Genomic DNA, 20,809 nt, shown 5'->3' on the forward strand with positions numbered 1-20,809 from the left:
CTTAGATGTGGATTTGACACTGGTGGCCAGAGCCAATTTTCCCTTCCCTAGCTCCCAAATGAGCAGTGTCCCAGGGAGCGCAGCCCACCCAGCGTTGCCAGCCCCGACCAGGTCTCACCCCCGCAGGGGCCATGTTTCCAGGTGGGGGGCACAGAGGGGCTGGGGGTGTGTGGAAGGGAGGCACAGAGGGGCAGGGGCAACTGGAGCCACCAGCCACAGCTGAGGGACTGGGGACAGATGGAGGGAAGCGGGGAGAAGGGATGGATGGAAGGAAAGGAGGGGACCAGAGGAAAAGGAGGGGAATAGAGTGAAAGTGGGGCAATAAAGGGAAAGGGTGAAAGAGAAGGGAGGAATGGGGAAAGGAGGGATAGAGGGAAGGGGGGGAGGGAGGAAGGAGGTGTGGATGGAGAAAGAGGGAGGGGAGGATGGAGAAAGGGGAGGGAGAGAGGGAGGGGAGGATGGAGAAAGGGAAGGAGGGAGGGAAAGGGGGCATGGAGGGAGGGGGAGGTGGGCTGTCCCCGCCGGCGCAATGTGCTGCCCTCTCCTCCGCGGGCTCTCCCGGCCCTCCGCGGCGCGGAGCATCCCCGAGGCCGAGGGCCGCGCTCCGCCGCCGGAGCAGCGCCCGCGGGGCCGGTGAGTGCGGGCACCGGGCGGGGGACGGGGACGGGGACCCTTCCCGTGTCCGGGCCAGGCTGCCCCCGGGGAGCGGGGGGATCACAGCCCGGGAAGTGGCTTCGGGGGGGTCCCGATTTGGGTGTAAAAACCTGAAAGTTTAAAGCCCGAGCGGGGCGGGGGGGTGGTCTGGGAGGTGCCGCCGGGGCGCGGAGCGGCAGGGCTTAGGGCATGGATTTCTGTATTTTCCATTGGAGGCAGAGCCGGCCGTGCCCTCGGGAGCTCCCCCGGGGGGGCCGGGGTGTGGGGCGGGGGGCAGCGCCCCGGGGCGCAGCGGCAGCGGGGGGCAGCAGCCGCCGCCCGGCCCCGGCGGTACCGGTGCGCGGAGCCGCGTCCTCAGCGCGGCCGCCGCTGCCCGAAGCGCAGCCGGGAGCCTTGCGGGAGCGGCCGGGGCTGGGGGTGGCCCGCCCGCCTCGCCCTGCCGAAGCCGGTGGCGTTGCCTGCCCCTTGCACCGGCTCTGCTCCGCCGGCACCGCTCAAGCGATGCGGGTTCGGGTTCGCCGGAGCCCCGGCTGAAAGCTCCGGGGCTCCTTGGCACATGGGGAGCTAATCCTGGCTCTTCAGCCCAGGGCTTTTTCTCCACCAGCCTGATCAGAGACACGGAGGCCATCTCTTGGGTACTGTGAGCATCCCTGTCTTCACCGGTGACTTTTGAACATTGAACTGAGGCAAAGAAGTGTATTTTTCACAGGGAATATAAAATCTGCTGGAAGTCAGGGGCTGCCAATGTTTTTCGGTGTAGTAAACCCCTTGGAGAGGGGAGTGTGAATTCAAGAGAGGCTATATGAGAAAAGCCTGATCTGGTTGTTAAGTGAAGTAAAGTAAAGAGGAAAAAAAAAATGCTGGATCATGTGTTACCATATGAACAGGCGAAAGGGGACATGGAGCCTGTCTTCACTTCTCCACGCACCACTTATTCGTATCCTGCGAAAGGTGGTGAAACGTGAAATGTGGTATTTCAGCCACCGCAGCAGTGAGCAGGGCGGGTTTCCGACATACCGTTCGGCTGTTGATTAATTGCTTGGCATTTTGTAAAACTTCATCAGCCCCTCATGCGTGATGCTTTTTGCAGCTTTTAGGGTTGGGTCTTCCAGGCACGAAGCAGCGGGAGGCTCCTCGGTGGTGTCCAGAGAGCGGGTCTGACCTGCAGCACTGCTGTCCCCGCTGCTGTCCCCGCTGCTGTCCCTGCCGTGGCCCTCGCACCCCCCGAACCTCTGGGGGCAAGAGGGCAACGAAGAGGAGGCCTCGCCGGAGCTGGTAGGTGGCCTGCACGGTGCAGGTGAACCTTTGGGAAGGGCAGCAAGGGCGTTGCAGTCACTGAAAACAGCACTACTTCAGCAAGAATGCTGAAAAGGAGCATTTCAGCTAAAAGGCATATTTCTGCTGTTTGGTGCAGTAGCAGCGGGTGCTGGTGGCATGACCTGGGCGGGCAGCTTTGCTGGAGGAGCGGTCCCACGTGTCCATCACTGCTGCCCTGCGGTTTCACAAGTGCCGTGCGTTGGGGCTCCCTTCAGAGGCTCACCTGCTGCTGGATTGTAGGGGCACCGTTTCAGTCGGTCACATCGTGACCCACGTAAAAAGCCGAAGGGCAGGAGACGGGCTCTCAGCAGCCTGTCCCGCTGCCATCACGCCTTCCCCTTGGCTGCCGTGCGGCTGCTCCACGTGGCGTCCAGGGGACAGAAATGCTTCTGTGTGTTTATTTCTCCAATCCCTTGCTGTATTATTGTAGCTGTTGAATATATTCATTGAGCTGAATGAATCCCCACCTGGCAGCATCCATACCGCAGCGTTTGCAGCTTCAGCTTCATTTATGGAGAGGGAAGGGAATATAAAATATGAAAAGGAAATAATGCACAAGCCCACAGAGGCTTCAACAGTATTGGCAAGCTGTGAGCCGCACAAGTGTGCGGCTGGAGCAAGCGCTGGGAGCTTTTCATAAGTCAGCTGGGAAGATTTAAAGCCCTGGTTTTAAGGTGGCATTTTTAATATAACTAGGTGATGGAGTCTAGGAGAAAAGTTATCTGGGAGTCTTAATCTCGGTGAAATTGAAGGGGATTTGGGTTCTAGGTGTGCTCTAGAAAGAGGATTTGGAATCAAAGCCACACCGATTTTATCACTGTATAGCCACAAACTTCCAACATTTATAGTAAAATATTTACTGGGAGAATGGAATTTGTCGAAGGACCACACTGATGCATTGTCAGGCTCAGAAAACGGGCTGTTACAGCCCAGTGGGGTTTGTGTCTGGTCCCTTGGAAGACAGGGCTTGCAGCTTTTCCTTTATTATGAGGGCGGTATCATTGCTCGTCAGTGAAAAACCTCGTTAGAGATGCTCAGGGCTGCACGGAGGGGGGATTATTTGAGCAGCACAGCAGATGGCATCCACTGACCCAAGACAACTTGTGGATAATTCATTTTCCCCACTCAGCGCCTGTCCAGTGCTGCTGGGTGACATCCCCGTCTGCAGGGCACAGAGGCTCAGGTCTGCCAGGGCAGGACCTCGCTCCCCCTCAGAGCCCTACAGGTGGGCAGCCCCATGGCCCTGGCTTCTTCTCAGGAGACATTAAACGCTTGGTTACAATAGGTGTCCCTCTTCATTGTGGCAGCTCTGGCTGGGAATATCTCTGCCCACTCGAAGAGGCGTGGTGGGTTATGTTCGGTAGAGGTGGCCCAAGCATGGGATTGCAGCAGCGTCCCAGACGGGCACCTGTGTCCCCCCGCCTTCTCTGGCCAGCAGGACAGCGGGGACAGCAGAGCTGTGAGCATGGTGGGTAGAAACCTCCCCTTTCGCAGCAGTCAGAAAGTTGAGTGTGGATGGGAGGGGGATCTCTGTATGGGTTTGATTATTAAAAATTCAGCAACAGAGGTTGATACCGTAATGCCAAGCCATGGTGAGACATTCCAACCGTTACTTAGACACATGTAGATAGGAAGAGTTTTCCAGTCCCCCCTTTCCCAGGACAAAGTCACTCCCTGGGTGCCATGTCCTACACAAAAGCTGTTTGTAAGGATTAGCATTTCAGGGACTGAGATACCATACATCACAGGAGAAACGTTTTAACTATTTGGGAAACACTTAACCGGGGTGATGCTCAAGTCGGACACCAAAGACTGTACCGGAGCCAGGTGAGAGGCAGCGATGTGGGGGCTCACGGCAGGCGCTGGCACAAGGCGGGACGGGAGATCCTGGAGCATCCTCCATCAGTTCTCATGGAGTGACAGACCCTGAACATCCTGCTCATCTCACGGCTAAAATCGTAACTAGAAGTCCGTTATCTGAGAGACCTTCCCAGGACTGCGGCAGGGTCTGGGTGAAGCCGTCATGGGACTGGTGGCTGCTCTGCCTTTGTCTCCTGCCTTTTACCTGAGCAAGGGTGGATGCTATCGCTTTCTGGAGGAACAGAAAGCTTTGCCTTTGGCATTGCCAAAATACCTGACCCAAGCTGGGGCTCTGCCTTCATTTCTTGTCATCCCCAGCTTCCCTCGTGTCAGATTTCCCCCGGTTCCTGCTGCTGTGGCGGCTGAGCGGTGGTGGCTCTTGGGGGGATGCTCAGAGCTGCACTGGCTTTACATTCAATAGAAAATTGTCCTCTCCTGGATGCTGTTGGGAGACCCTGGAAGGTGTGGACAGCCAGAAGCAACCCAGCAAACCCAACCTAGAAAATGGGATGATTTGGAAAGTCATGTTAAATCCTTTCAATGCTGGAGTTGTTCCTTGGGAAGCAGCACGTCTCTTCTGAAGCACAGAAAAGGTGAGCTACAGGCAGGAAAGAAACTGGGACAAAACTGCCCTTTTCTGTACAACGTCTGAAGGAGGGTGGGGATGCTGAAGAGGAAAGCAATGTCAGCATCATGTGTGTCAATTGTTTTACAGTTCTTACTGTAAAATATCTTACAGACTGCATGGAGAAGAAACCATCGGGTCATTATATAGGTGGTAGGAGAGGGACTGCTGGGTGGGTGCCACAGGGACAAGTGCATGATGATATAAAGGGACGGTGTGAATAGGAGAGGAGTGTAGGTAAAGACCAGCTGCACACAGTCAGACCGAGTTCCACCTGGTAATGAGTGCTGGCCTGGGGGAAGGATGGAGAAAGGGTGAGACCGAGTCTATTCCCTGCCTGTTCCCACAGACTTCCCCAGGACGCGGCTGCGCTTCCCCGTGCTGAGCAGGGCAGGCAGCCGATGTCCTCCTGAGGCCACGCTGGGCTTGGTACCGAGCCATGCTCCTCTAACGGGGTCATGCTGCCTGTGCTGGGTCTTGGGCTGCTCCATGCCCTGCATGGTTTTTCCTACCCTGTCTGCTGGGACATTTACAGTTAAATCCTGGAAGTGGCAACAAATCTTGCTAGAATCAGGGCAGTAGAAAGTTTCATATCTCCAATGATGTGTAAATGCTTATTATGTACTTTAAGATCACATAACCTGACTATGAAACCCAGCAAGCTACACAAAGCAAAGACCTTTCCTATGTGAAGATGGGACCAAACTTCTGTAAGCTGCTCAATGTCAGACCCGGAGAGCTTGTGCACGAAGACACCACCACTGGCATCTGAGGAGCTGCGTCCCAAACTGCTTAAGCAAAGCTGGATGGAGCAGCTGTTGTGTCTGGTAACTGGGTTTAATGGCAGCCACGAATGGCACTTGGGTTATTAAGGTGTTTGCCTGAGGTGAGAATGAAACAGCCCTTCTCCACTTTCTTTATGCCATTGTTTCAGTACTCGGAGGCTTTGCGGTAAAGTTGGTTTCTAAGCGGGAAGGGGGAATGCAATCTCCTGGCTAACAAGGTGTCTGCTTCGTGCTAGCAATCACGTTTAATCACGCCAAGGGGACGGAGGTCTCAGCGGCCGTGGCCGGTGCATGCAGCCCAACGTGCCACTTGTCTGCAGCCTTCAGCGTTCAGAGATGCCAATGGTGCTCAGGGGATTTCTTGCTTTCTCTCACTTATCACACTGAAAGTCTTCATAAAAACACTCCAGCTGCCAGCGCTGGTGAGAAGAGCTGCAGCAGCGGGGGAAGAGCTGCGGTGCGCTGCCCTGCCTCCACGGCACAGGTACCTGGGGCTTGCTGCTCCCCGTCACCAACACGGGGGAGGCAGAAGAGTTTTAATTAGCTCTTGATGCTATTTTTTACCTCCCAACACTGCTTAATTTAGCTCAAGCTGTCATGCACTCATCATTAAGGAGAAAAGAAGGAAACGGGGCTGTTGGCCCCTCTGCTGAGCAGCCTGGCGGGAGCAGCCTCATCTCCTGCAACCTGGGCTTTAACTGGGGCTTGTTCCTAGACCTTCTGTGGCAGTAAATGTTTGTAGCCCAGAGAAATTTCATGTGCTGGCATTTGTAAATTCACAGCTCCTGCAGGGCTGAGGAAAAGGTTTCCGCTGCATTTGTGGTTCTGTTCATACCCACTTCAGCTTAAAACAACATAAATGTCTTATGGAAAAGGTGTCTGAGATCTTCAATCATGCTGTGACCTGCCTTGCTGCTGGAAGAACACAGAGACCTTGAAAAGCTGTCATTGTGCAAGGAAGAGGTTTATTCTCCTGTTTTTAATATACAAGGCCATTGCAGGACTTTGTGCCATCTTAAATGACACATGGAAGTGAACAAGAACCAACTGTTAAAGATTTAATATTCCCCTAGACCAGACCAGCCTTGGTCCTGGTGTGAAGTGGATGCCAGCAGCTGAGCCAGCTGCTCTCCTCCAGCCATTGCACTCACAGTGAGATTACCTTCGCTTATCCCTGCTGCTGGGTTTGCTCAGGCTCCCTCTGCACCAGCCAGGGTGAGCAGAGCACTACGCCGAAGCCAGAAGAGGGTTACTGGATCATCAGGTTACTGGAGTTTATGTATTTAGGATATAAAGCACAACCTGTATGTACAGCACCCAGAGGCTGATGGGCAGGCACTGCTCTGCACAGCCCACAGCAATGAGATTTCTGCACATCCTCTAGCAAAGTCACCAGCTGGTTTGCTTTGCAGCACTAGATATTCCCCCTTTTATTCTGCCTTTGTAGCTCTTTGTAGGGTATTGAAGCCAGCAGTTTGACTCACGTCCCTGACTGCGAGCACTCTGACACACTGCAAGTAGGTGAATATTGTATGGCAGCTTTGATATGCAGGGGGTGAGAGGGCGTTGGGAAGGGCTCTGCAAAGGAAAAGGCTCAGCTATTGTTAGTGATTTAAACTTTGCATAGATATATAGTTCAGACCTGGAGAACTGGACTTGGGTGCATGGGCAATAGTGCAAGCTCAGCTTTAGCCCCTACTTCCTTCTTGAGCAATGCACTTGGTGTAACGCTTTTCTACAAAACTACAGGGTAGGAGCTGCTGGCACGTGGATGCAGAGACCTGCCTGCCGTCCGCCTGTCCCTGTGTCCTGGCCTCGTGCATCCCTCATGTGAGTCAGTCGGAGGTGGAGAGCCGAGGCTGCGCCCTCTCCTGCGATCCAGGACCTCTCCCCTGCCCACAGCCAAAGCCACTCCACTCCCAGCTCCTCCCAGAGCCGCCCATCAGCCGAAGCATCCATCGAGGACCCTCCTCGCTGTGACACTTGCCTCGCAGTTGGTCTGCCAGAATACGAGCTTCCCACCTTCACAGCCAACATCGCAGGTTTTCCGCTTGCCAAAGCATTGCTTCAGCTGGGGTTAAAAGAGGTAAGAGCCTTAAACACCAAGGAGGAAGGAGACACGCAGGCGGGATGTGCTCTGTATGAGGTTTTGAGGGGATATTTGTGGATCCAGAAAGACCATGTGAATGAGCACTAGCTGTACACACGGGGGCTGTGCCAGCAGCGTGTGAGCCGGGACCGGGGGGGCTGTTCAGTCAACGATTTTATTTGTTGAAAGTTGCTGGCATCATCCGAAGCCATTAGTGTGAATGAGCTGGAGCGGAGCCATCGCCCCGGCGAGCGCAGCGGTGCAGGCATGGCAGAGGCGGCCGGTTCAGGAAAGTGGTTTGTTAGAGGGCTGGGGTGGGGAAATAAATCTCTGCTGAGCTCCTTTGGCCTTGGGAATATCATTTGATCTCTTTGCATTTGTTGCTGGAGCTGAAGGTGGGCTCAGTTAATCAGTAACAACCGTCCTTGCAAACCTGGCCCAGGCAAAAAAGGCAGGTTTTGAGCAGCCTCTAGCAAAAAAGGGTAGGCTTTGAGCAGTCCACAGCAAAACGACTGGTGCATAGTGAAGAAGGAGAGGGAGGAGCAGCCATGGGTCAGCTTTGGGGGTTCACTAAGCAGGCTGTGGGTTCAGCAGAAAAACAGGGTATTTTCCATACAGCATTTCCTTTATGCTTGCGCTGTCATGAAAGGCTTTTTGATCAAGCTTAAAAAAATAACTTGGATAAGAAGCATGGGAAGTGCCAGGGAAAAGGGGAATTTCTCAGAAAAATTATGGAAGTCAAGTTTAAAAGAAAAATCTCAAGTAATCCCACTCATAAAATTAGTTAGTAGTGAGCGTTGCAGTGTGTGGAGGTTGCACATCATTTCTTCCGATTATTTTTCAGGTGTTCCTTGTGTCTGTGACAAGCAAAACTAATAGGATTATGATTGCTGTGGCTCAATCTAGGTTTAAATAACTCATAACCAACCTTCCTTTTATTTTTTTTAAGAAAAAACCTCTCTGGAGAGCCTGTGAGCCCAGAGCGCTTGATTGATTCAATGCTGCTGTTTCTGTCCAGCTGTAATGGCAGTGCTGCGTGCGGGGCCGGCCGTGCAGCACTGCCGTTAGCAGCCGAGGGGAAGCTTTCAAGTCCAGTATTGATCCTTTTGAAGTTTATGGCTGCTGGTAGTCACAGTTACTACTGCATGTTCAAACTGCCGTGTGATGGACTATTTAATTTCTTAATATCAGGCTAAATCTCCTCCACATCAAAAAGATTTACTTCTGTACATAATTTTTCCAATACATAATTTCTCTCTCAGAAATCGAGCTGACATTTCTTTATGACACTAATGCAGCTCTGTAAAGCTGTCATATATTTCTGTCTTCCCACGGACAACGTGAGGTGGCGGCTGCCGGCAGCACAGGACAGGGCTCGTGGGAACCCTACGGACCAGCTCTAACCCACGTCCCCTGCGGCCATTTCCCTCTCAGCATACCAACCCAGAAGATATTGCTTTGCTCTTCAGCCATCCCTGTTCTCCTTCAGCCATTATATGGAAGCAGTGCAGTCTTGTGTTTCTCTCCTGCCTGCAGTACACCTTTTCCAAGTTTCAGGAGGGACTGTTGCTTCCCAAGCAGTAATTGCAAAACCAAAACTATCTTTCTCAATTGCCCAGTTTTCCAGGTCAGGTTTGTGGAGTCCTGGGTCCCAGGTGGAGCAGCAGCCACTGCCCACACCATCTCCTCCTCTTCCTCTCCTCTGCTGAGCTGCGTATGCCCAGCTGTGGCTAAAGTCATCTCGCTGTGTGCTCCTCACATCGGCAAAACCCTCTTTGCAAACCGATGGAACATCAGTTTGAGCCAGCTGGATGCAGACTGCATCTTGCACGCGCTGTTTTAGGACCGAAGCATTTGCTCCCCTTGGGTGCTCCATAAGCCCAGTGGGAACCGCCATGCCCTTCTGCGACCACCTTTCTATTCCGTTGTGGTTATTAATGACCAAATCAGGCTTTTCTGGATTGGCCCACAAGGGAGCCAGGGTGACATTGTGCTGTCTGAAGGAGGGTGACGATGCAGCAGTGGCCTCGGCCAGCCCCCGGCACGGTCCTGTCTGCCCGAGCGCTGCCGGCTTTGAAAACTTTAGTTCTGAAAGAGCCACTCTCCTTGACCTATTTATTTTTGCCCACGTTCGTGGCCTGCGTTGTGTCCCAATGAAGAGATCGTGCTGCTTGAAGGCCCTTTATTTTTAGCCAGCCCAATTTTCTTGTTGCAGCTTAGTGGGAGCTGGTCCTTTCAGTTCAGCTCCATCACAGCTCACGCTCTCCTGCATTTGCCGGCTCTTACCCAGGTCCCTGATGTTCTTTGTGCATCGATTGCTCACTCAGTGGGTTTCCTAACCCTTTCCACCAGGCTTCGTTGCTCCTCCTTTATGTCCTGCTTAGCCTCTCCCACTGCTCCAGGTCCATGGCTTAACTTCTGATTTCCCTCTGCCCTTGGCGTGCAGGGGGGACCAGGCTTTCACAACCGCAGAGGCAGGTCGCCAGGCTTGTCCTGGATCCCAGCACCCCTCCACAAACAAAACCTGCCCTCCCGTCTGCTCCAATAACCTTGGCTGTGCTTCCCCTCCTCACAAATGTCAGGAAATTGGAAATGATGCTCTAGCCACATAAAAATCAATAGCTGCCTCCTTGGCCTGGCTTGGCCCTGCTCTTTCTACCTTTACCCAGGGCAGGAGGGAGCGTGGTTTTCTGCTGAACTCGGAGCAGTGATTTATTGATACGATCCATCCTGTCCAGGCAGTTGACCAGCAAAATATTTATTTTTCCCAGCCCATCCACCTAGCCCACAGCAGTGGCTTGTGCTCGGTGTTAGGTCACGGAGGGGTGGGCTCAGAAATTTGGGCCAGGATAATATTTTCTTTCTGTGACCATGGAGCAATAGGTAAGGACTTCAACTCACTCCTAGATCCGGGTGAATTGTGCTAGGAACAACGCCAATATTAATTTCATTTTCCGAAGGGGTCAGTCCCAGCAAGGCCCACGTGCAGTTTCCATCAGAAGCTATGCTTCCAAGACAAAAAGAAATTCATTATGAGGACTGCAGATTACATTGCAGACTGCCTTTATTATTCCCTGGACTACTACCAGAAGGCACAGTGTGATCGAAGGAGCAGGAACAGTTCTAAGGTCCTATTTCTTGGAAATCTTTGGGGCTATATTAATTTAATTTAAAATGCAGCTCCTGTTGGAAACCAAACAGCATCACCTTTTCAGCTGTAGGGAGCATAACACAATTGGTAAAGGTTACTGGGGACTAAATCCTTGCTGAAAATCAAGGCAGCTCCCATTTGTGTCCTTGAAAAATCTTTCTTTTGGGAGCCCTGCTAATTCTCCGGGCACTGGACATGGGGGAGGGTTTGTTCCAAGCAACTGCACTGCACCATCCCTGCCTCCTGTCCCCCACCGCATCGGGCTCGATTTTATGTGCCAGCAAGACGGCAATAGGGATCACTCTCTAATGCAACCATGATTACATGGAAATTGAAGTGTGAGAGGGAAAAGAAATGAGGCAATTGAGAGGCGTGATTCTGATGCCCGACCCCTCTGCCTGCTGCTAGCATCACCCCAATGACCAATATAAATGATGCCAAATGGGTGTATTTTCCAGTGCCTGGTGTTGAGGAACAACAAATCACAGGAAATACTTAGCTGTTTCCCCCTGAATGACTTTTTATCTGGACTTTCACATACTCCCTACTTTGAATTTTAGCTCCTTATTAACAAAAAATGTGCAGGAAGGATGTTTGTTGATGATACGTGAGCCAAGAATAGATTCCAACTCCTTTTACCATTTTGGCACCAAAATGGCAAGAGGGATGAGACACCCTGTAGTAAACACTGTTCATTTTGAGGCGGCAACTAGAAAATATGGCTCTGAGTTAGGGAGAAGAACGGATGAGCTAGAGGGTCTGTGCTTGGCCTGGTCGTATTGCTGGATCAAATGTGATCTATAAAGAGCTGGGAAATGGCATATTCCCATCCAGTGAGGGGGTAAAGTGGTGTTCTAACATCTACAGCTTTCTGCTTATTGCTTACTGCCCTTGACAGTAAGGTTGTCCTCAGGCTATCAAGGTGTGGGGCTACCTTTGCAGGACATGCTTCTCTGCCCATACCTACCAGTTCTTCTTTAGCTGCTGCCTCCTAATTCCTCAGAGAAAAAAAAAAACAATCTGGGCATCTCCTCTGCACATCTTGCTCCTCATGCTCCTAGCAGGGAGGTGTCCCTCCTGGGAACACGTCCTGCTTTTCTTGAGCTGAGGGAAATGTTAAATAAGAACATTAAAAATGAGGCTCGTTAGAAAGCCAAAGGTGGAAAGCTTGCAGTAGCAGGAGCTGGAGCATTTGCTTGGACTGTCTGTAAGTGACAGCACTCCCCTTCCCGTAGGTCTGTACCTTCTGGGAAACGGCTCAGTGTGAACGTAGGAAGAGCCAAATCCTTAATTTCATATGGGAGAGAATTGTCAGAACTGTTACAGCGCTTGAGGGTGCAAGTACATCTGCTTCCTACCAAGATGTACTTGTCTGCTTTGGACTCAGGGTAGGATGCAATAATAAAAGTCTATCTCTCCCTTTCTCTCTTTCACTCAAGAATTTGCAACTCTTCCAGCAGCATTCCCTGCTTTTCTTTCTTATTGCTGCCCAGAGCAGTGAGCTAGAGGTGCAGACAGGCCTTGGGTATTCATCTGTTTGGTAAATGCAGTTATTTGGACTCCACTGTAACTACAAGAAGTTTCCTTCACGTAAGTCTTGTATGAAACTTGCTGCAAGATCAGCACAGGATCGGGCTGTCGGGGAGCTTGGTGCTGTGCATTTGTGCTATAGATGTGCCGGGGATGGGTACTGCAAGAGCACAGAGCTGCCCAAGAGCGCTCGGCTCGCAGGCGGTTCAGCAGCACAAAATAACTATCACCATCATCTGCTTGTATTAATCATGAGGGAGCTATGGCAGAACATTATCTTTGGAGGCTTTCGAGTGTAAAAATGCAAGCTGTGAGGACTTTTAGCATCTCTGAAAGTCACCGTAAGCAAGTAAGTATTAATATATTTACATCAGAGGTGCAAGAAATAAAGCCCTCCTCCAGTCTGCTTGCCCGCCCGGCCATGTCAGAACAGCAAGCCTCATCTCCCAGCCCAGGCAGGAGCCACATCTCCTGATTTAATCACTAAATCCCGCCACCTTTGCTGCAGTGATAACAGCAACGAGACCTCTCTTCCGAAGAGCCCCTTCACCAACGTGGGCCGCGATAGCGGACACCGGCTGTCAGCACAGGCATGATGGAGCTATTCCTGCGTAGGTTCAAAAGCTGACACCCGGGGAGACGTACGACATACGTGCCCTGGCTCTGCTGTTTATCCATCGTTATTTTGGGAATAGGTGTTTCAAATGAAACGTGTGTTTAGGAAGACTCTGCCCTCCTTCCCAGGCAGTGGGACGCAGCGGGGGAACGCCATGCTCTGCCCCCAGCCCTCTCCCATTTGTTCTGCCTTGAAACTTCACGCAGCGTGAACAAGGCTCGTGCAATTTTAAAGGGAGCCCGAGGAAGATGTGTCCCACTGCTACCATGTTAAATTTGGTAGCTTTTGTTGTCTAGCTGGATTTATGGGGGTTTTTCCCCTTATTGTCTGCAGTGCTGAACAACAGCAAAATGTGCCTTGAAAAATATACATGAGGCGGCACTTATCTGTGATTCATACTGCCTTTATAAACACAGGCAATAGCACTATCTGCCTCGTTCCCGCTCCCCAGAAGACCGTCTCTCCCGCGTGTATCTTTTCCTTTGTGCTCTTGTGCCTCTAATCTTTCAGTTCTGTGGCTTCCTCCCCCCACCCCATATTAATTGCACTTTTTTCTCTGCTGTGCCAAGAACTTTGATTTCTGGTGACATTTTATCAGTCTGCAGGATACCGTGAGAAATGCTAAATTCCACAAATTAGCAAAAATAAAAGAAAAAGAAAATATTCCATCCATAAGCGACACAGAGGATGAGGGAAGGTTTTTTCGCCTCCTTCTGTGATATTTTCCCAGGGCCTGACTGCAGCTCTCTGGTCCCATTTCCCTGCCTCCCCCTGAAGCACAAGCCCAGTTTGGACCAGTTCAGCCTCTGCGTTCAGCTGACACCGGTGCTTGCAGCTCCAATCCAGCAAGCACACTAAAAAGCAAAAAAGGCAGGCTATTGCCTCACGGTGCTCTGCTTCGAGGCATTTGACGATGTCATTCAGCGGGCACAAATGTAGCATTGTTTTTGAAAATGGGGATCTTGATACTTTAATGGGTAAAGAGGAAAAATGGCAATATTTGGGGAGGCAGGGTGGTGACCAGAGCTGCTCAGGAGCGTGTTTTGGTCTGGCAGCTAGAAGTATTTTTGCTGATCCATTAATGAGGTGTCCATGAGCCTCAACAGGTTCCTGTGCCAAGGAGATCCGGCTGGCACTGCTGCCCTTAGATAAGGCTCTGAGGATGGCAGCTGCTGTGGTTCGGCTTCATCCTTGGGGAGATGAGCACCGGGTTCGGCTGGAGCAGCAGGAATTCACCTGCAGCAAATAAAACGGGAGGCGATGAGCGGCTCCCACCCATCCCACGCTGCTCCCGCCCTGGCACCCGGCGTTCAGCACATCCATGAGCCCTGGGTCGGCGTGGGGCAGCAGTCGGGTGGGATTTGGTTCAAGCTCTCCATCTGTCAGGGCACACTGTGATTGTTTTAATGGCTTATTTCAGCTTGACCTAAATAAGCAATTAAGAGCAGAGGGTAAAGCTTTGACACATCCATTCCCCCAAAAAGCGGTAGATGACTCTGTGCTGATGGCCATGTCCCCTCTCCCGGCAGCCGTCCCCACCGCCGCCTCGGCCCCCCATGCTTTTGGCAATGAGCGCCTGTGGCAGGAAGGCGCTGACCCTGCTCAGCAGCGTGTTCGCCGTCTGCGGCCTCGGCCTCCTGGGCATCTCCGTCAGCACCGACTACTGGCTCTACCTGGAGGAGGGCATCGTCCAGCCCCAAAACCAGACAGCCGAAATCAAACTGTCGCTGCACTCAGGGCTCTGGAGGGTCTGCTTTCTGGCAGGTATGGCCTCCCTCCCAAAAATGTTCCCTGTAAGGTGATGTTTGCTGCGTGTCAGCGTCATACCATGGGAAAGGGCTGGGGAATATAGGATTTTTAAAGGCTGTGTCCATCTTTGCTTCCAAACTTAGGCACAATCTGAGTAATGCCATCACCTCATGCCCAGCTTTAATAGTCAGGTGGATAAATGTGCCTTTGCACGCTGGCTTTGGGTGAGTTTGCTGCTGCCGTGCCAGACTCCGCTGCCCCCCGTCCCGCTCTGATCCAATGCCGCGGCCACAGTGCCTTGGGCAGCAGCTCAAAACTTTCCATTTTGTCCCTGCAACATTTAGATTCAGGTCAGCTGGACTGTTCTCTCCATCCACGCCAAGTTTGATGAGGCGGCTTGGCTGCAGAGACGGAGTTGAATAAAACCCAAGGGAACAGGAATCTCAAAGTGACCGATCTGAAATGTCACGAAGTTTAAACTGCTGCTTTGAAAAAGTCAGGGGGGTGAGGAGCTCTCAGACCACCCCTGGGGTGACCTTAAACCCTCTGGCTTCAGGGTTCACGTTTTTGTATACAAGGGAATCCTTTTGCACAAGAGAGATGGCAGTTAAGAGTCTTTCTTCAGCCCCAAACCCTGACACCCAAGATGGAAGCAGCACTAAAAAGCAAGATTGTTTTTTACGCATGCACTGAAATTCATTTTAAAGCCACTCTCTCCCCCACCAGAAATAAACAGACAAACACGCTGTAGGTATGACTCGGTCTGTGTCTGCTGCAGGTGAAGAGCGGGGCCGGTGCTTCACTATCGAATACGTCATGCCCATGAACATCCAGCTGACGTCTGAATCCACAGTCAACGTCCTGAGTAAGTGGTTCGGTGGGGCCTTACTCTTTGCGTCCTGCAAAACACCAAAGAGTCACTAGGGATCCCCCCAAGAAATCTTTTTTGTCCTTGCTGAAGAAGCTCCTAGCTCCTTGACAGTGCTACCATGCAAGGATGCAACTACATTTTTTACTACGTGAATTACCCAATATGCTCCTATGCTTTTGGGGACATCCCTTTCTAATGGTAGGATGCTCACAGAGGATCTAAGCTGTACAATTTTCTGTCACTGGCTATTCAGCACTGATGTTTATGGAAGTATTTGGCTTTATAGTCTCCTCTCTGTAATTTGCAGCTGTATTTATTATAGCAGTCAATTTTATGCATTACATAGTGGGATGAATTAAGGATGGAGTGTCACAGCTCTCACGATGAATTCTGCAGTCATTTCTGATTTAATAAATAGAAGTGTTCAGCAAACAGTTTCACAGCAAAGCTAGAGAAAAATGCAAATTCCAATGGTTTTCCCCTATGTAACACTTCACGTAGAAACCTTCAGAAATGCAAACATTAGCAGGCGCTTCCACAGCCAGACAGAGTCACGTCTTTACTCAGCTCACTGGCAAAGAGGGGAGCCCCTGCCAGGGCCCGGGGAGCCATGCAGGGGCAGCCACGTTGACCAGGAGCGAGGAAGGACACAACGTGGCCAGAGAGCAGCAGGGCTGAAGCTGTCCCGCCCGGCCGAGCCCATTTCTCGCGCTGTGTGGGAGGATTGACCTGTTCTCACTTTCCTCTGCTCCTCTCCTGCCAGAGATGATCCGCTCTGCCACCCCCTTCCCTCTGGTCAGCCTCTTCTTCATGTTCATCGGCTTCATCCTGAGCAACATCGGCCATATTCGGCCTCACAGGACCATCCTTGCCTTCGTCTCGGGGATATTCTTCATCCTGTCAGGTGAGTTTTGCTAGCCAGGTTTTCTCCTGAAAATCCTTGAGCATGGAGCACATTTGCTTTTGTAGCTGCTGGTGCTCTCCTGACCTGCTGTGGTGGCTCCTCCTTGGAGTCATCACCCGGGGGGGCTCCCGGCTCGGCTCTGCAGCCTGCTCGGGCTTTGCAGGATGGAAAATCACCCGGTGTAAAACTCGTTTGTGGCAGTGGCGAGGAGATGTGGGGAAAAATACCCACGACCCGTGCAGGAGCAGGTGCTGGGGGAGAGGACGCCTCTCATGGCTCGTCGGTTGCAGGAGAGATCTGAAACTTCAAACTGCTCAGCCGGGATGGTTCTACATGAGACAAGTGAATGTTTTATTCATGGTGTTGTGCTAGTGTTAAACAAATAGCTGTGACAGCCAAGCTTTGAAGCCAGCTCCTACCGGGTACACACAGACTTGCTTGAGCAGGTAACGGTTTGAGTGAAATGAGAGGGCTGCCCGAGGTTAGCTCAGCAGGAAAGCAGCCTCTTTCCCCCGTTATTTCAAGCACTTTTTTTACACTTTCACCCACAAGTCAGGTCTTAAAGGAAGGTGCTTCTTCGGTGGCTTCATCCCTCAAGTGTTTCCCACTGTCCTTCTCCTTGGTTTCCCCCCAGGTCTGTCCCTGGTGGTGGGGCTGGTCCTCTACATATCCAGCATTAACGACGAGATGCTGAACAGGACCAAGGACTCAGAAACATTCTTCAATTACAAATACGGATGGTCTTTTGCCTTCTCCGCCATCTCATTCCTGCTCACGGAGGTACCCAGGATCTGTCACATCCCTGTAACGAGTGTATCCCGTTCTCAGGTTGGGGGGGACATTGAGGCTGTGAGAAAAAGAGGACTCAGAAGGGGTTTGAGGGTAGACTATGAGAGCAGATATATAGTACAGTGGGAGACATATACAGTGGGGACAGACCCCAAGCCTGGAGCGCTGATGGGGCATTTGAACAGGATTTGATGCCAAGCAGAGGAGATGTGGTTGTGCCATGTTATTTTCTGCAGGAACCCAGGGAACAGGGCAGTGAAGTGACTGTCCTTGGGAGCCCTTGTGCATCGTCAGCAGAGCTTTCTTTGCTATTTATATTTTTGTTCTGTTTTGGTGGTGGTGGAGAAGGCAGCCGTTAGCAGGGTGAGCGTTAGGCCGTGTCTCTCTCCCCTGCAGAGCGCCGGGGTGATGTCCGTTTACCTGTTCATGAAGCGATACACGGCCGAGGACATCTACCGACCTCACCCCGGCTTCTACCGTCCCCGTCTGAGCAACTGCTCCGACTACTCGGGGCAGTTCTTGCACCCGGATGCATGGGCGCGGGGCCGCAGCCCTTCGGATATCTCCAGCGAGGCATCCCTGCAGATGAACAGTAACTACCCGGCTCTGCTCAAGTGCCCCGACTACGACCAGATGTCCTCGTCCCCATGCTGAGCCCCGCCACCCCTGCGCCCGCTCCCACCCAAGCGCCGACGGTCGCCACGTCCTGACTCCGTTAGTTTTTTTTTTTTTTAGGCCACTCTTTCAGGGCAATTCTCTATTTATAGGAGCGTAAATATAACCAGAGAGATTGGTTATATAACCAGTAGTGTAACATAGAGAATTGGGATATTTTCCTTTCTTTGTTTTTTTTTTTTATTCTTCCCTGCATAACTAAAAATCTCTCCAAAGTCCTCTTCTTTCAGCTCGTCCTGCTGAGCAAACAGCAGTTCTGCCTGGGGGATAAATCCAGGGCTGGACTTGAGAGCAGAAAAAAAAAAAAATAGAGTAGAACTAAGAAAAAAAAAAGTGTATTTTTTGGTTTAGGTAGGCTGCAAAAGTTTGTGCACTTGACTGTATCATTTAATTATAGATTTACTCGCCTAAGTGCCAGCAGGCATAAAAGATTTGTGTGAATTTCCAAGAAATAGCCATCATCAGAAAAATATAAATTTTGTCTTGATTCAGTATTTACTGATTGATATCTGTTGTTGCTGGATATCACTTTTAACCAGGCTGTAATGGGAAATAGCCATCTTTCTTGACTATACCTCAGTAGGCTTAGACACAAGCAGGTTGTTGTTTCTCTATGGCCGCTTGCAAACTGTTGCTTAAATATCGCGCATTAGACCGGAGGCACTACAGCCCAGGGGTGGCTCAGCACCCAGATTTCCTCTGCCATCCCATAGACTGGGGGCCTGAAGAGACTGGGAGAATTTCAGTGCAGCATTGAGTGGAAAACTACCAAAACCTTTCCCACAGGAAACATTAGGCACAGGATTTAGGGGAAATTATGGCCAGAAGTGCAAGTTATTTTGGTAAACGGTGAGATCCCAAATGGGTGTAAAGTGATGTAGCTGAAATTAATGGCACTAGTGCACCATAGCAAAGTAGTTGGCTTATATTTAATTTTTGCAGAATATGGTATTTTAGCTGCTTTTGTGTGTGTGTGTGCATGAACCTTATTTTGAGGTTTTAAGTTTTAAAATTTCATATGATGCTTTGGCATTTTGGTATTAGAAGACTCGACAGCTGCCAGGGTGAGAGCATCACACTGATTGAGAACGAAGGGCAGGGAAGGAAAAGGCTGTGCTCCCTCTTGCGCTCCTGTGCAAGCTGTGAGCTTGTCGCCTCGCAGGAGAAAGAGCTTTGTCCAAACTTTATTTCTGTTCTTGTTATTTTAAACCTTTCTGAAAATGTCCTTTCTGCAAAACAAAACCCTCCAGGGATTCTTGGTATATTTGAACTTGTTTTGTCTTACTGTAATTAAAACAAACAGAATATATGCACCTTTAACTTCATTTGTAGCATACCGTGAAATGAATGTTGCACCTTTTTGTTATTTATTATTTAATATTTTTTGTTTTTATTTATTATTTATTATTTATTATTTATTTATTATTTATTATTTATTATTTAAACTGCCCCAAAGTAGGGTCCAAGTCCTGGCGCAGCACCACTATTTGCATCGACTCTGACACCCGTCCCATAGGACCTCACTGCAGGCGTATTTCCAGCCAACTCCTGAACAGGATTATTTCCTCTCCAGTTCCTTCAGATAAGCAAGTAGCGTATATCTAGTGTATATCTAGTGTCGCTGGCTCCTAATTTGCTGAGTTTTAAAACTAGGGCATCTTTTTGTAGACACAGTTGTATTTACCCTTAGTTTTTATATTACCCTCAAGCATCTGTTTTCGCATTTTAAAACCCGGTTTGTAAGTGCTACATGACAGGTTGGCTGCTGGGAAGTTTCAAGCATTAAAGTACAACCCAGCCCCACCATCCAGCGACAAAGCTTGCTGATCCTCATCTGTTCGCCCCACCCAGATAAACCATCAGTTCTCTGCTGTGATCTCTATGTTGGGTGTGAATCAGGTTCCAAGAAAGCGCTGAGATTCACAAGTGATGATCTTGCATTTCCCAGAGCCCAATCATCTAGTTTGCTGGGCTTGATGTTAGTGGTTTCTGGTGGCTCAAAGACAGCTGCCTTTGTATCTCCTCCTTGATGGATCCTTTATATTCTCAGTCCTTCTTGGAAGGGAAACCTTCAGGATCACCAAAACCACTGATGCTCAGAGGCACAAGGGCTGTCCCACACGCTACGTTCCTCCACGCTGGGGAGTCGCTTAGTGTGGTTAATCCTGTGCAGCATCGTGAGACATCCCTGTCCTCGAGTGGAATTTTCCTTTGTACACATTAAATACAGAGTTATTCATTTTATAAATTAAAATGTCTGCCTACATAAGCAGAAGATGTGAAAAAAACTTCACACCTTCCTCAAGGCCCCAGAAGGTTTAGCAGAGTCTAGGGGTGAATTAGAAAAGTAATTATTTTAATTCATTGGAGAGATTGTCATCATGTGGCTGCATTTGTGAGCCTGGGCGTTTGCACATGCTCCCAGTGAGCACAAGCCCTTCGTAAGTGCAAGACTGCTGAAAGATATCTGTCAAAATAAGTGTTTGCTGTTGGTTCAGCAAATGCTGGTTTGGGGCAGGAGGATGTGGTGCTTGGTAAAGCACGGGCAACAGTGGTTGTGCCGCCAGGTGGCATTGCTGTCCCTCTAACAGTGCCTGGCATGGCAGCAGCTCTCGGCGTGGAAGGCCATGGGCCTCTAAATGCAAGTATCACACCTTCGTTGACTGTGGAGAAACTTCTCCAGAGCCTCTGAGGCACAGAGACATGAGTGTGGCATGGGCGAGGTGGTGGGGTGAGCTGCAGAGCCCAGACACCCTCCGAGGTCCTTCTCCCCCGTGGCTGATGTGCTCCACAGCAATAAGTGCTCAATAAATAACTGTAGTACCCCCTTAGGACACCTACTCATTTAAACACCTCTCCTAGTCCTCTGGCATGGTTTCACCCGACCTTAATCTATGTTGTGCCACATCCTTCGCTCCCCAAATAATGCCTCATGGTTGCCGCCTTTGGTCTCTCTCCCACCCCTGCTTCAGTGCCAGCCTCGCACTGTGTCTTTTCTGTGTCTGTCGCTTGGATTGCAGTAAATGAAAAGTGGAGTTTCAGGATAAACTAAATTTTAGTTTAAACTAAACTAAAACTAAAACAATTAAATTAGAAGTTTAACCCCTACAAGACTGAAATCCTTAAAGTAACCACCTCCGTGATGGGACGAGTCAAGCCGCTCACGGGCCCGTAGGAAGGTAATTGCTCATCTG

The 20,809-nt window shown here is 50.6% G+C and overlaps 1 protein-coding gene across 2 annotated transcripts; it reads left to right on the forward strand.

Annotated features, from left to right (window-relative positions):
* The first annotated feature begins 502 nt into the window (after positions 1–502).
* Positions 503–18,940, forward strand: CACNG5 (calcium voltage-gated channel auxiliary subunit gamma 5). 2 transcript variants are annotated; one of them, XM_087751144.1, is made up of 8 exons: positions 503–633; positions 1,745–1,929; positions 6,991–7,327; positions 14,157–14,391; positions 15,155–15,241; positions 16,011–16,151; positions 16,786–16,931; positions 17,337–18,940. In XM_087751144.1, the coding sequence occupies exons 4-8, from the start codon at positions 14,184–14,186 to the stop codon at positions 17,592–17,594; spliced, it is 840 nt and encodes a 279-aa protein (XP_087607270.1). In that variant the 5' UTR covers positions 503–633; positions 1,745–1,929; positions 6,991–7,327; positions 14,157–14,183; the 3' UTR covers positions 17,595–18,940. The 2 variants fall into 2 exon arrangements, with proteins under 2 accessions (XP_087607270.1, XP_009465199.2); XM_009466924.2 differs by lacking the exons at positions 503–633; positions 1,745–1,929 and adding an exon at positions 5,153–5,283.
* Positions 18,941–20,809: the final 1,869 nt, after the last annotated feature.

This window comes from Nipponia nippon, unplaced genomic scaffold (genome assembly GCF_047370975.1).
Source record: "Nipponia nippon isolate SJK-2023a ecotype South Korea unplaced genomic scaffold, ASM4737097v1 scaffold_14, whole genome shotgun sequence".
NCBI lineage: Eukaryota > Metazoa > Chordata > Aves > Pelecaniformes > Threskiornithidae > Nipponia > Nipponia nippon.

Excerpts from the sequence above, each read along its gene's own strand:
- CACNG5 (XM_087751144.1), top strand. The coding sequence starts at position 14,184 with ATGCTTTTGGCAATGAGCGCCTGTGGCAGGAAGGCGCTGACCCTGCTC. Across the intron at positions 14,392-15,154 it reads GAGGGTCTGCTTTCTGGCAG|GTGAAGAGCGGGGCCGGTGC; the intron begins GTATGGCCTCCC and ends TGTCTGCTGCAG. Across the intron at positions 16,932-17,336 it reads TCTCATTCCTGCTCACGGAG|AGCGCCGGGGTGATGTCCGT; the intron begins GTACCCAGGATC and ends TCTCCCCTGCAG.